The following is a 15,385-nucleotide window of genomic DNA, read 5'->3' on the forward strand; positions in this document are numbered from 1 at the left end:
ATAGATAGATAGATAGATAGATAGATAGATAGATAGATAGATAGATAGATAGATAGATAGATAGATAGATAGATAGATAGATAGATAGATTTTTTTATTATTACCATGGGGTCCAACAATTATTATCAGATGCAACCATTGCAGAGAGCTTTAAATTAAAAATATACTAATTTATTATAGGTAACTCTTCACTCATAATTAATTTGCCTATTAATAGCTTTACATATGTGGGTGTTGCTGCTTAATTCACTGTATTTAGTTCTCCCATTATCTTAGGAAAAATACAGTGAATTGATTGTAACATTGTATGTGTCATGCTACACTCTACATGCATGTTTTAAATATTCAGAACCCGACATATTCATTATTCACTTAATTGTTGACATTGCGTGTATATGTTTACTGCAGATTTTAGAGTAGTGAGGGCCCCTCTGTTTTTGTTTGCATTAGTGTGCATTAAAAAAATAGAAACAAAGGATGCTTCATAGACCCTCAATTTAATGCTTGGCCCCCCTTTAGCACCTGCAGAGAAAAAGTATCTGGAGCTGCAAATGCACTTCAGGTTATTTTTGTTTATTGCTATTGGGAATGTGACCAAAAAGTATAAGCCACATGATTGGACTGTTTATTGCTGCAGTTGATATGGCAGCAACAGATGACCCCAAAATCCAAAATCCGGCCCTGATAACGCAACTATTTTAATGTCATTATAAATGCATTTTTAAAAACAGAGATTATTTTGTTAAACTGATGAAAGGAGGAGGTAAAACAGGAAAATCCTGAAAGAAAAACTAGAAGCTGCATGAGACTTTGACCTGGGTGGAGATTTACTTTCCATCAGAATTGGAGTGGAGTATTTGGGGCAGATTTCACCTTGTGGGTTAGAGCAGTGCACTTGTGCTCTGAGAAGGTTGCAAGTACCCGGTTTGATCCCCACAGCCTGCACTCTGGGTCCCTGAGCAAAGACCCTTAACCAAACACTGCTCCCCAGGCGCTGCACAGTGGCAGCCAACTGCTCCCCAAGGGGATGGGTCAAAATGCAGAGGTAAATTTCTCTAACATGAGAAAAATAAACTTCAAAACTCCCCAAGGAAATTTTGAATGGTGCCTGCCACTTGGTGCATATACGTGTGTGCATGATATTTGGATTGGCACCAAATAATTCATGGAGGTAGTTGGGTTCACCTTACATTGACTTAGACAGATTTATTTTGTCATTTTGTACACACAAGTGTAAAAAAAAAAAGACATTTCATTTAGGACAGCTCTCTAGACAATTTCATTTTTTAAAGTGCAGCCTTGATAAGGTAAGCAGCAGTTATAAAAAAAAAAAACAAAAAAAATATTGTGACATTAAGTCACTATATCTAGTTATGGAATGCACATCATTCATGTTTGCTTGGCAGCAGTGATGTCAGACAGATCTGGATAGGATCTTAGCATCCAAATGGGATTTTTATCCTGGTGGAAGATGATCTGATGCTGGAGCATTAGGGGACTGTTGTCTGGGCTTCACCCCAGCAGTTGTTGTTGAGCTGCTACTACTGCCTCCAGCTCCTGAAGCACTCGCTTCTCCTGGCTCAGGGGAGGAAGAGCATAATGATGACGATGCTGTGAGGGTGGTAGCCTCCTGGGTTGAAAAGGCTGACGTGGTTGAAGCAGCATTAGTGCCATCGGCAGGTTTAGCAGCGACAGACGATGCTGGAGTAGGTGTGAAGCCAGAGGGGGCCGGGAGGAGCCGGCTGGGGATGTTTCAGTGTTTGGCAGGGAAGCATCTAGTGTGCTCTCCTCATTTTCACCCACAGAGGAGGACCGTGCTCCCCTCTAGATGCTGAAGATTGCCTGGGAACAGTCTCAGAGGAGTCTTCATTCATGCAGAGCTCTTTGTTTCTAATGGTGCAAGAGCATTTGGTTTATTGGCATTAATCACCATACCAGGTGACAAATTGCTTGTTCATGGTTGATGGCGACTGGCATCACAAAGCTGGCATTGGCAGCCCACTGCTCCCCAATGGGATGGGTTAAATGCAGGGATACATTTCTCCAATATGAGATCAATAAAATTCAATTATTATTATTCAATTATTATTATTATTATTATTATTAGTAGTAGTAGTAGTAGTAGTAGTAGTAATAATAATAATAATAATACCATCTCAAAAACTTCATAGGTGAAATAAGATAAACCAGATCAATGCATATTCAGGTGTGAGGTTGACAGTCAGTGTACAGATATATGCAAAATCTGCTAGACTTGCATTCTCAGTATACGACAGTATACATGTCAGATTAAATAATTCTAGTTATACTTCAGCGATAGTATCTAGGTGTTACTTTATTGTATATCTTGTACCATGTCCGTTGGTTGTGCTGTTTGTTTTACATCTATTTGAAGGTGATGAAGCAGACTGAAGATGTTTTTATCGTTATCTCCCTTTTATCACCTCTTTCTTTAATCTTTTCTCCTTTTTTCAGTTTTTCCTTTCCTGTTCTACCTACATTGCAGTGTCCATATAATCTGTAATACCCTCTGTATAATCATAATAAAGCTTTATATGCATAAATCAAGCTGAACACTATGGCAATAGCTGCACTGCTCCACTTGTGAAAGTAAAATCTGTTGGGCTCTTTTTGGTATCAAGACAATTAAATAAAAATAATAATAAATAAAAAAAATAAAAAATTGCATTCTGATGTTCAAATATTAATATTTACATATTTTTTAACAAAAGAATGACTGATTTTTTTTTATTTATAAATCAATAAAACTGTAAGTAATCCGTTGTAAAAAAAATTTCACACATTGTAATAACAACAGTGGTGTAGGCTATAATAACAACTAGGGAAAAAAGCACAACCAGGCTGCGTGATGACGTTGCCCTGCGTATATAAACACAGAGTGACGTCATCTATTTACTTGCTCCCAGATCCGACTGTTAGGAAAACAGCTGCTGCTCCACTTTCCCCAAATGGCGACAGATATGGAAAGATTTGCTTCCTTCGAGGAGGCGCACTACGATCAGTACGATTATTACAACCTGCACGAATATCCCTGCCACGCCGGAGGCAAGGGCCGAACCAAGAGGGAGATCGAGCTGAACACCAACCGCCACAGCCCCGCTGGACACGAGAGGAAGATCGCTGAGAAATATCACAACAGCCAAATGAAGCGCAGAAGAACCAAGAGCGCCTCTTCATGATGCCCCTTTGTTTACAGGTGAGAGGCAGCATGTTGCAGTCTAACCTTTAAAACACTGTAAAAGTTTTCTTTTTTTGGTTGTTTTTGTTTTAAGCAACCAGTTTTTGCTGACTAGTCAAACCTCTGCCTTTGTCAGAATGCAGCTGGCTTTCATTTGACGTTTAGCATCAAAAGACAAGATATATATATACATATAAAGTAGTGCAGTATATATATAGATATAGAGATATATTATATATCTATATATATTAGTGCAGTATAGTGCTCATATGCATGCATTAACACGATTTAAACCTGTTGGTCCTGCATTGTCTTGTTATAGCCATGTTAATTTGTCTCAGGAAGCTTTATTTTATTTAATTTTTTTGTATTATTTTCTCTGCAGATCAGATGGATTTCTCAGGTTGACAACGGCCAAGTTTTTTCCTGCCTTTCCTGATCCAGCAAAATGGAGGTTGTGACATTGAGGGCATGCCCACTCATCAGTCACGAGACAGCTCTCCATTCCTAACCTGCCTTGTAACTGGACCCACCCCTCTCAAGTTACAGCTTTCTGCAAATATTTAGTGCAGAGCTATATAGGTCAGCTGTGTGTGTTCTTGGTAAAGTTTGTGGCATAAATATGGTCAGATTGGTGCAGGTGTTATTAAACTGTACTGGATTGAATAAAATGTCTTAATATGAAAAAGAAATGGGTCGCATTGTTTTGTCTCATCTTTGAAAATCTTTGCTTGAATGCACTCGCAGGATCGTTCCGTTTGTTCAACCTCTGCTGGACGTTGAATCCGTGCCCCAGTTTAAGTTTTCTGAAGCGTGACCCTTGTTGCAGTTGGCTTGATCCATCTCCACATCATGGTTCAACATGGTGGCAGTGTATTCAGGGAATATATTCACAACACATATGTGTGCAAATTTAGATCTAATTGCCAAATAAATAGTAATTTCCTTTCCATTTTTTGACTCGACGCTTTGCGTCGGTCTGCTACAAAAAACAATTATTGTGTAAAAAGTCGATTTTGCAAGATCCTGTAACACATGCAGTCATTTCTATTGGGTAATTTAGTGTCATAAAATAACTTTCCTGGAAAGTGTTCCTGTATTCAAAGGACTAGATCAGTTAGCACTGATTGCATAGGTGGACAAATGAAACCAGATGCTTCCACTTTCTCACATAGCTATAAATTTGAGGTTCCAATACATTTCAGCTGTTTACATTTTGAATGGAATTTTAGTACGTTAAAATGTATTTTATATTATTTAATGGGACATTTATATTACATTTTACAACTTAATTATATTATTAATAATATATTTGTTTAATATGGAAGTTATGTCCCCCTGAAGCTGCACCTCGGGACTTACCTACCGGTTCTTTTCTCTTAACTCAAACTGGGTAAAACCATGTAAAAAAGGACTATAAATCAGGAGTAAAAAAGTAACAGAGTTAATTCCAGATCAGGTCGTTACAGGACAGAGAAAATGCTTGGAGCTTGCACAGCTGTGGGCTCAAAAAACGTCAGCGGGTGTCCGGCAAAGATTGAGCCCCAAACAAGGTCATCCCCTGCTTCTTATACCTCATGAGTCCATGTGTTACATCAGGTGGATGCTTAGCTGTCCGTATCAAAAACTGATACGCCATCAATGCCCTGACCTGTATGCATCTTGCCTCTATGCCCAAGAACTACAGATAGCTCCCCTTTATCAGAGTGGCTCCAAGATGTGCCCATATCCTGTGTATTTCTAAAGACATGAAGGCTGTCCTGATTAGATGACCTCCATACACACAGTGACATCCACAATGTGAGGGAAGGCCTTCTAATCTGTCTAATCTGGCTAACAGAATAACAATGCACATGATGTATAAAGAATAAACCTAACATATTAACTTATTTTCTGGCAAATTCATTTATTTTAATCACATTTATATCTTTCCTAATGTATTATGGTTCTCCAAACAACTCAGGATCACATAAGACCGATCCCTTGACCCACCGACTCCCCCTCTCCTATACATAATCATTATTTAACAACGATTTGTTCTATGTTTCCAATATATAATCCAAATATAACGAATATTTTTTAGCATGAAAAATATCAAGCTCGATATTTTTCTGCAGCGGAAACTGATGCTTTTATTGTGAAAGGTACACCTCTCAACCGGAAACTATAATTTCCATTCTCTGGCGTACTGAAAGAAATTAATCTCGCACTTTTCTGGTTTTCTGAGAGCCGTATCCGTCTGGAACAATGCAGATATGCAGCGTGTGCAGCGAACAAACCCCAAAATACAGATGTCCAAGCTGCAGAATACGATAGTAAGTAAACGAGTTTGGGTGCTTACAGGCTAGCTTGTCACGTGTTAGTTTACCTGTTTATCTGCATTAAATAAGTAAACATAGATTAAAAATCTCACAATCTTTGGGATTATATGCATGTCTCTTAAAAAATAGTTTTATACTTTTGGTACAAATTAAAGGGGTAAAACTACATGTCAGAAAACTACGTAAACAACGGGAGTAAAGCGTAGCAATGTATGTTGTTGGTGATTAAAATATAAGAGAAATAAATTGATCGCAGTGATATTTTATCCCGGTGCTGTGTACGCTTATTTCCTATTTTCTATATAAATATGCTTTTAAGAAAAACATAACACAAACGCTTCAACACATGGGACGGAAGCCTTTTTGGGTCAAAGGTATTTCTGAATTGCCCCCTACAGGCCACTTTGAAACTTAAAGTAGAAAATGCATTTACGGTAAATTGATATCATTCCTTCCCCTTGTTTTAGCTGTAAGTTTTTTTCCATGAAGGATTCATAAACATTATTCTGAAATTAAATAATAGTAATTGAGTATAAATATGCCTGATCTCCATGGTAACTTACTGCTTCCTTATGTTTTTTAATTGCTTGCAGTTGTTCACTGGGCTGTTACAAGAAGCACAAAGGTAAAAGCTTAAATCCTAAAAGTTGACATTTACATTTTTGGACTTTGTCTTTAAACCTGAAGTTAACATTTGTTATCATGTATTTGTAGACACCTGCCTTCCTGCTGAGAAACCGGCTTCACAAAGTCCTGCATCTAAAGATGCTGCTGGATCTGGTAAAGATAGTTCTATATTTTTGTCATTTATGTAATAAAGAGAAGCTTAGATAGTATATAGATTCATCAATCATATAGAGAAATGTACTTTTATTCATAGTAACTGATTATTATGGCTTACAGGTAATGAAAGCAAAAATCCAGCAGCTTAGAAAAATTTAGAAAGGGAAATATTTAAAACTAATAAGAGTCACACCCTCATTAGCCAAGATGTGTCTTTAAAATGAAAGCATTACTGACTTTACAGATTTCCAGATGAACCACAAATGGTTGATGCTAATGAATCTAATTGCTTTGTGATATTTTATCCATGTATATTTATGGAAAGTTGAGTAGAAGGAAAACGAGTAGTAGAGAAAGATGCTCCAACAGCAGGGTTGCAGCAGCCTTGAGAGGAATATCAACATAAATCTATGAAAGAATTTGGATTGGCCTGTTAACTGTCCTCACCTGAAGCTTATAGGAAAACTATGGAGCATCGTTAAGAGGACGATGAGGGGCAAATTTTCAGTTTAAAGTAAGATTTCTTTTAATGATGTGCAGAATTGTAATATTTTTCCCTGTTCTACTTTTTCTAGCATAACATTTAGCGTTCCGATAATGGCAGGTTATTTGCTCAGTCAGTTGTCATCTCACTGGAGGACATGTTTGTAGTCCTTTTTAAAACATTGTTGCTTTAATAAGAGCGATGCTTTAGTTTACACACTCTTAGCACTGTTGGTGTCTGGTTTTCCCACTTAATATTTTCTAAGATTAATTTATATTTCTTATGAGGAAAGTGTTGTAATCTTTTCTTTTTTTTTTACTAATGAAACAACATAGTTTTCACCTATTTAATTGTTTGGATCAAGACTGTTTTTTCTGTCGACCATGTTTATAATTTATTCAACCCGTACTCAATTACAGCTTTAGTGTTCTTGTTGGTAGTTTTCTGTTTTAAAGTCAGATCGGCTCCTTTTTATCTTAAGTTCTACTTATAAAGTTTTTTCTGTTGTTGTACACTGTTTTTATAGCTAAATGCTTCAAGTTTTACAATAATGGATTATTTAATGTGAAAGAAACTCATTTGTGTAGTAGGTATTTAGAAACCTTTATGAGCTAGCTTTCTTGGGAGGGTCTATCTTGGATTGTAATTATTCTTATAACTAGTAGTTTTATTTGTAGCAGACTGAAATAGGATTTTTGGACTGTAAAGGTTGCTGACCCCTGATCTTCCCTTTGGAAAAAAACTTGTTTTTTGCTCTAAATTTACTCATCTATGTGGAAAATCGGCAGTACTTTTAGATTCTGATTTTATTTACCTTCTTGGAGGAGCTTTATATTCGCCTCTATGTCTTCAGGTGACATTGCTCATGTAGGGACCAGTTTTTCTGCCAATCGGCCATTATGATCCACAAGCACTCATTTAATTCAAACCGCAAATGGCTACTTTCTCCCAAAGTTTTTAGGATATGTGCAGTTGATCATAATAATCCATATATTGTCCCAGACTGTGAGACCATGTCTGGATGATGGTGCTTAATTAATTTGTGCAAATTTGTTAAATTCCCAGCAGAGCCTTGGAGTGTGGAAGATCTTCTGCAAGAAGACGACATCATTGACAAAGTGCCACTACAGAGACTTCAGTCACTAAGTAATAATTCAGTTTTATGTTTGTTTGTTTTTTTTGTCTTCCACAGCCAGAGTTCAGAAAAGCTTTTTTTGTTGTTGAAGGGGGTTCTTAGGTTTTTATTTCACCTGTGTCATTTTCTCTTCAGGTCAATCCACAGAGCTGAGAGATCTTCTCTGCAACCCCCACCTAAGACAGCTGCTGCGCTCCGTTGACGACGCAGAAAGCAAAGACGCTGCGATTAAAGCCGCCATGCAGGAACCTCTGTTTGTGGAGTTTGCAGACGAGTGTTTAAAAGTTGTGGAAAATGAAGGAAATGCATTAACTGACTGATTAATAAAAAGTGTCCAAAATTTCTTATATATCTTCTTTGTACCTGCCATAGCTGCTCTCAATGTAATTATAGTGCAACAGTATGTATATAATGTTCAAATAAAGACAACTTTAAAAACAAAGAAACTGATTCCTCAGAGCTGAAGATTGAAATAATTTTATTGACTTTTTTTTTTGAGATTTAAGTTTGTTTTTTTTAAGTCATCTTTAAAAGACTTTGGTAGGTTCACCCATTTACAATACCTGCTTGCTGTTGTAGGGTGGGGGGAGGGTGAGAAAAGGACAGGTGGCCCAGTCTGTCCAAGGACAACACAGACATACAGGAAACACACTTATACCAAAACTAAATCGACCCAAGTCTAAAAAAACTAACAAAGCATGAAGAGGAACCGAGGTAAAGATGCGGAAAGAGATGGTTCTACTTTAATAATCTAGTTAAAGGAGATGCACATTACTGCCATTGCTGTCTCCAGATTTTAACTTTCAAAATGTTCTAAAAACTACCTAAAAGAAAAAAAAAAAACTGAAATGTTTGGAGCCCCTTTGTTTTCATCTATTAAATAAAACCTACAGAGTGTTTGGTTTTAATGCTGAAACTGATCAACTAAATAACTAAAAACCACATCTCTCTAAACCAAAGATAAAGCTTCCGGTTATGAAATGGAAAATATGTTTAAGATCCAAGAAATAAATGATAATATATTGCACTTATTTCAATAAAGCTGAAGTTCACAAGTTCTCACATATACACATCAGAACCAAGATACTTTGTATTTGTTTTTGGTTATTTAATCAGCCCTTTTGTTGATAAATTGTTCACATTGTGTCCAGGAGCAGGATGTAGGCGAGTCCCTATTCAGCTCATTTTAATGTACTGAAATTTGAAACATTTCTAAAAGTTTCATTCCTCATGATTTTTTTTTTTAAATTTTAATTACCTGGATACATGAATCCAAAGCTCGTGATTAAAATGGTTTTTGAAAAAGGCACCACATAAGGCCTAATAATTACAGATATAATCTCCTGCAGGCTTTGACTCTTTAAAGTGCTTAAATTGTGCCATCTGCAGTACATTTTAGGTACTACAATCAGCTTTGAGTTTGTGCTTCTGTAAAATAGAAAATGCTGCAATAAATATAATCATGTTTACATCAGATATGCATGGCACATATAAACATGGCTGGGAAATAATCTTAAATATACAGGTTATTTAAAACTGCAATACATGGGCAGATACACAATTCAATATTCTGAATTAAATGCAGAGGAGAATAAAAGAGCAGGTTTGTCATTTTTTAGTGTGAGATCAGATGATATGACGTTCTTATAAAGTCTTCTCTAGCAGGATCTCGTTGAACCCCGTAACGTCGCTCTTCAGGTCCGGCTGCATGTCGGCATAAAGAAGTGGGGATCGCTGATAATGCAGCTTGACAGATCCCTGTTGTGATTTAAAAAATAAACAAGAATCATGGAAAAATTCTTGAGCTGATGGACGTTTTGACAGGGGGTTGGTGTCCTCACCTTAGGTTGAGCTCTTATGGAGGCGAGCCCCTGCTTGTACTGGTTGGTCTTTACTTTGTACTCGCCTCTCCTGGATGGTAGGTTGAGGGAGGTCATCACAGATACCATTTTCTGAAAGCCTGTGGCTGTCAAGGAAACGGTGATGGACGGCGCCGAGGCCAGAGCCAGGCCCAAGGGCCACCCGCACACAGGGACGGGCTCCGGTACACTGGGGAGCTGCACGGAGCCCCGCTCCCTGACAGCAGGGTTCAACTCTGGGGTGTCCTCCTCTACGAGATCCGTTGGATCATCCAGTTCTGCTTCAGCTAAGGATTTCAACAATGTCTGCCAGGGCATGAAAACATATCCATGTTATGTTTAAGTTCTATAGGAAATGATAGAAAAACAGAATGGTGGCGCTACGCTCTCACCCTCCATTTCTTCCATGTGTTTTGGATCACAGAGGCCGATCTGTTCCATCTCTTGATCCGTTTCCTGACCAGCCAGGACCGTACAGCTGCACACAATAACAAGATCTGTTAACAAACTAAGTCACATATTAGTCTACATATATTCATCCCCAACAGAACATTAGCCAGCAGCACGTGCCCTGATTTTAAGACCTGTCTTTAACACCATGTGCAGACATTGACAGCTGTTCCTGATTTATCAGGTCACGGCCTGCAGACACACAGGAATGGATCGAGGCCAACGCGGCTCTGGCTAATTCCAGTCTGCTTCACCAGTCTGGAGAAGAAACGGTTTACCTGCTTGGATTAAAGTGGCAGAGTGTCGGCGGGCGAGGCGTCTGCGTCGCCGATATCGCAGCCAGCAACTCTGAATGGTGAAGGCGCATCGAGAGAGGATGTTCATTCGCTGATCCTCCAGCAGATCCAGCTGTGGGTTTAAAACATCCACTGAGACCAAACGCATTTCAATGTAAAAAACAATAAACTGGCAAAAAGTTTAAGCTCAGTTGACCTCACGTTTTTCTTAACCAAAGCTTTTAAATATATCATATCACTACAGAAAATATATTTTATAAGTAGGAATTTTTCTTATACACCAACAAAACGGCACAAATGTTAGAGCATATTAGTTTAAAAAAAAAAAGGATTGTTGTTCTTTTTACAAATAAAAACTTTAGAAATGTAGCATTTGTTTTCAGCCCCCTAAAAAAATCCACTATGACATGCCTTAAAGTGTAACTCACCCCAAAATCTTTTTTTTATCTTTTGCCGTTAAACTGTATAAACCAGGTGTTTAATGTTGACATTACTGGGCATCTTTTTTATTGTAACATTCAGCCCTTTTCTTCTTACAAGATTCTCAGTATTGTACTTTGATATAGTTTTATTCCTCATTTTTCCTATTGTGATACAGCTTTTCATCATCATCATCATCATTCTGCACCTCTTCTGCAGAACTGGTTTCAGCCATAACTTACTCTTAGTCTTGAAGCCAGCAGCTCCAACTGATAAAGCCCATTCCCCCCACCTTTCTGTGTCTTGTGTGGGGGGCTGCGTTTACTGCTTACCGACCTTGTCTAACTGGTGTAACTACCAGAGTCCCTCTTCTTTCTGTCCCTATTTTAATAAAGCTAAGGTAGCTTCCCTACTGCAACCACAATCCACCATCCCCCACTGCCCATCCCCACACAGCCCTGCCCCACAGCGTCTCAAAAATGGGTCTAGAGGGAGGGGTAAGGTTTTCACACTAGGATGAGTTATACGTTAACATCTCACAGGAATCTGTATAATTTATCCATCCATCCATTTTACGTCACACTTATCCGAAGCGGAGACGCAAGGGGTGCTGCTGCCTATCTCCAGCTCTCTACGGGTGAGATTTGTATAATTTATTGTTTGATAATACTCAAAGTATAACAAGTAAAACAAGAAAGTTACTATGACATTGCCTGGGCAGCCAAATTGAGTTACGCCACATGTATTCTGTACTTAGCTTGTCAATCTGGGAAAGCTCAGATTCGCCAGGCTAAAACCAACTAGACCAATCGCAAAGCGGGAGGCACGTGTTTACACTTGGGTCAAAATTAACCATGATGCAACACTGCTTTTCTGTAACAACTGTGAAGATTGAGGCCATAATGAAGAAATGGTTTGTTTTGCCCAGAATGAGCTGGATATATTTTTAAAAAACTGCTGTGCGAGCTTTGCTTTAAAAAAATCAATAAACGTTTTCGCTTCACATCCACAACCTGTTGCTGTCGACTCTTCTGAGTCCCGCTGTGGTCCCCCTTTGAAACTGAGCTGAACCACTCTTTTCCAGACTGATAAAAACCTTATGTATGGCTTAAGCCAGTCCGGCTAGCCAGGCGAACAGAGACATGGCTGTCCATCAACAACCACAGGCCTGGCAAGAACAGCATTAATGAGGACAGCTTGATTTATGCTTGACTCTTCCACAAGGTCCAAATTACGTCATTTTTGGCTTCCATACCCCCCTGATCAGCATCCATGGGACAGAATTTCTGCATCGCACATGTAGGGAAAATCTGTAAATATGAAGAAAGATCCTTGCAAAAAAACATCGCTAGTAAGCATCAGCTCATATTGGCGACATCTAGAAACATCCTGTGATTTAGCTCATAGATATCCAAAATTAACAGATCGTGGAAAGAATCTTGCAAAGAAATCACTGTCACTCTTGGACTGCATGAAGAGACTTTGAAAAGTGTTTTCTACTTCGTCATGCCCTGTTGTCGGCTAAGGCTTTGTGCTGAACACGCCTCGCTGTAGCCGGCTAGAATGAGGGAATGTCAAACAGTATAAGTGCTGCAGATCAGGTGACTTGCGACTCAATTTCCCCACTGATTGTATATGTGTCAAGCATAACCCAACCTTAAAGTGTTTATGGCATTATATCAACAGTTGCTAGTTTTTTTTGTAGACCAAACTGTTAATATTGATGGTCGATGTAATAATTTCAAAAATTGGATGTGCAAAATGATTCAGTCCCCTGGAGTTAATACTTCATAGCGGCACCGTTTGCTGTCATTACAGCTGCAAGTTGCTTTGGGTATGGATATTGTTTGTGAACAGCAGTTTTTCACACAGATTCTTATTTGGATTCAGGTCTGGATTTCTGTAGTACTGCAGACAGAGGCTAACTTTGTGGTAATAACGTGGCTCTGTGTTCTGTACCGAGTGTTTTATAGGTCCGTTGGGAAATGATGCTCTTTTTTTATGGAGGTGGTGGGTTTCACATTGTTTTGGACTGGAAACAGGCAGATCTGACAACCCTGGCAGCGAAGGACGAGCAGAGTTGCTAGCTATATATTTAGATAACAATGGTGGAGGATTTATTTGAAAATTCTGTTCTTTTAAAGTATTAGATGATCATTTATATTTTATAAAGTAATAACTGGTTCCACTATCTGTACCAGAGGTTTAGCAAGTCTTTGTCTGTTGTGTGTTTTCTGGAACAATTATATTTCAATCCATCTCCATTATAGAATGTTGAGCTAGCTCCAGTTACTAAATGTAGGATTTTGGTGTTAAAATATGCCTGTTTTATTTATAAAAACTCAGAACCACCTGGTATGTCCTGCTGCGTGATTTTAATGCAGAATTCCATAAAATCAATGTCGCGTCATCAACACTTTAGCAATAAACAGCGGCATAGTTGAACACATGCCAACAAAAAGGCCTCTAGATTTTACAGTTAAGCAAATCAAACCAGCTGCCTCTGGCTGCAGGCTGACATGCCAAGGTTTGCCCCCCAGGGTATAAGGAAAAATCCTATACGTAGAATCTACTGCAAACATGAAAAAGAGGTGAAACTGTTTGCCATGATTACATTTTCTCACTTTACTTTTTTGAAACTTTTATATGTATAGTAAAGAAACTTGTGTTGGTCTGTTCCATAAAACCCTGATATTGGTGAAGCAGTTAATGTATGATGTTCAAAAGAGGCTAGATCTGTGCACATCTGTAATTACTGACCATGGGCTGGGTGAGAAAAACTTTAGTCCTTCCACAGTGCACCAGAGACCTGCGGTCGGCACCGGACGCATGGTGCTGGAGGGCCACACCCAGGAGCTTCTCCACCTCTTGCTGGAGAATGCTGGTGCTGTCGACGTCGGGATCTGAAATTAAAGAACGAGAATGAGAAAGTCCCGTTGATTCAGTCAAACAGTCCTTCGTACGATGGCAGCACAACGGTGTCAGTATGAAGAATACTCAAAGTTCAGGGGATGCAGACCTGATGACATTTAATCAAACAAGCTGTTGGGGTAATTCTGAGGGATATGTATGTATCAACACTTGCAGAATTACTAGAGATGAACTAAATGGGAGGGTTTCCTGGCACAGCTCTTTTAAACATAGTCCACATTTGTTTTGCTTTTGGGTTTTTTTGGCACTGCTGATTTCAGTCCTTTGAAAAGGCTTCTTTTTGATCTCCCCTTCTCCACTTAAAAACTATTTTTCTTTTGTGTTGTGTTGTCTTGTCAGTTGTATGAAAGATTCAACACAAAAATTACCCTCAGCTGAAAAAAAGGCGGTCATGTTAATTTCCCAGGAGATGTATGGACTGAGTTACAAATTTAGATGACAATCACACTTATGATGAGCGTATATATGACTGACACTACAGCAGTGGAGCAAATTTTTTTTTTTATCAGGGTTTAACCTTTTTTTGTTGAAATTTCAAGGTTAAATTATTTTAACTAGTTTTTTAATCCTGTAGGACTTAGTTTTACTACGACTGTATTTTGTGCTTTGCTTTCAAAAATATTTGAAATCAGACTTCCAACCCAGAAGAAATGGTCTGATCTGCAGCAACATTTCCAAGGAGCTGACATGTATAGAATCTGCATCTCTGGACGTAACCCTAACCCTAACAGGACAACCATTAGAGCAATATTGTTACAGACAGGAGGCTGCAGATACTGATTATTTTAATAATCAATTATTCTATTTTCTTTCATTAATCTATTAATTTGAAAAAATATTTTTTAAACTTGCTTGTTTTAAATGACAAAAACAAGTATATTTAAGTATATAATGCATTACTGCTGTAAGTAGGTTATTCTTTCAACAAGCGGCATGTTTTAAAGTTTGTGTGCTACCTACGTTGACAGCTTTTCAATAACCTGTATATTAGTTTCAGCCCTACTTACTTTAAAGAAAATAATAAAAAACAAAAATAACCTTTAAAAAATGACATGCATCTACATCACAACAATACAGTAGATGCAATACAACACAGCAAGCTTGGATTCAAAGAAATGTGCAACAGAGCACGTTAAAACATTACATAAATGCCATGCATGAAAGATGCCTGCACCATAATAACACAGTTTAAACTTCAATAATTTCTCAATACAAAAACAAATCACTCTTTCTATCTTATGCAGATATTTCTGTCGAGATCTGGTTTCAAACATTTCCAAAAAAATATGTTCTCAATTACAGCATTTTCCTTTTTGTTTATGCTTAAGCACTTTGCGTAGGAACTCTACAGATGGCATTCCCCGCACCCTTAAGGCTGATTTATACTCAGAAACCAGGTCATATGCGCAGATATGCCCTTGCCCCTGCAGACAATATTGCCCTTAATGACCTATATTTAATAATAATGAAAAACTTTCATTAGTTTTTATTTTTATGTAGTTTGGAC

At 38.1% G+C, this 15,385-nt stretch overlaps 3 protein-coding genes across 4 annotated transcripts in view; 2 read left to right on the plus strand and 1 right to left on the minus strand.

Annotated features, from left to right (window-relative positions):
- Window positions 1-2,903: 2,903 nt before the first annotated feature.
- LOC107090330 (nuclear transcriptional regulator 1-like protein) lies at window positions 2,904-3,895 on the plus strand. The gene is made up of 2 exons (XM_015383648.1): window positions 2,904-3,217; window positions 3,585-3,895. Exon 1 carries the CDS (start codon window positions 2,970-2,972, stop codon window positions 3,198-3,200), a length of 231 nt encoding a protein of 76 aa, XP_015239134.1. The 5' UTR covers window positions 2,904-2,969; the 3' UTR covers window positions 3,201-3,217; window positions 3,585-3,895.
- Window positions 3,896-5,231: 1,336 nt separating this feature from the next.
- On the plus strand, window positions 5,232-8,343 carry znhit3 (zinc finger, HIT-type containing 3). Of its 2 annotated transcripts, none has more exons than XM_015383647.1 (5): window positions 5,232-5,514; window positions 6,114-6,145; window positions 6,235-6,300; window positions 7,856-7,933; window positions 8,058-8,343. In XM_015383647.1, the coding sequence occupies exons 1-5, from the start codon at window positions 5,447-5,449 to the stop codon at window positions 8,240-8,242; spliced, it is 429 nt and encodes a 142-aa protein (XP_015239133.1). In that variant the 5' UTR covers window positions 5,232-5,446; the 3' UTR covers window positions 8,243-8,343. The 2 variants fall into 2 exon arrangements, with proteins under 2 accessions (XP_015239133.1, XP_015239132.1); XM_015383646.1 differs by having other exon boundaries at window positions 5,310-5,514; window positions 7,853-7,933; window positions 8,058-8,342.
- Window positions 8,344-9,015: 672 nt separating this feature from the next.
- The window catches only part of myo19 (myosin XIX), a 23,648-nt gene continuing 17,278 nt past the window's right edge, over window positions 9,016-15,385 (minus strand). Inside the window, exons 20-24 of the mRNA XM_015383654.1 lie at window positions 13,708-13,850; window positions 10,510-10,639; window positions 10,174-10,259; window positions 9,764-10,087; window positions 9,016-9,680 (exon numbers count right to left, since the gene is read on the minus strand). Of these exons, the coding sequence (XP_015239140.1) occupies window positions 9,567-9,680; window positions 9,764-10,087; window positions 10,174-10,259; window positions 10,510-10,639; window positions 13,708-13,850 (797 nt within the window). The 3' untranslated portion in view covers window positions 9,016-9,566. The remainder of the gene's footprint in view (window positions 9,681-9,763; window positions 10,088-10,173; window positions 10,260-10,509; window positions 10,640-13,707; window positions 13,851-15,385) is intronic.

This window comes from Cyprinodon variegatus, unplaced genomic scaffold (genome assembly GCF_000732505.1).
Source record: "Cyprinodon variegatus isolate N-32 unplaced genomic scaffold, C_variegatus-1.0 Scaffold291, whole genome shotgun sequence".
Lineage (NCBI taxonomy): Eukaryota > Metazoa > Chordata > Actinopteri > Cyprinodontiformes > Cyprinodontidae > Cyprinodon > Cyprinodon variegatus.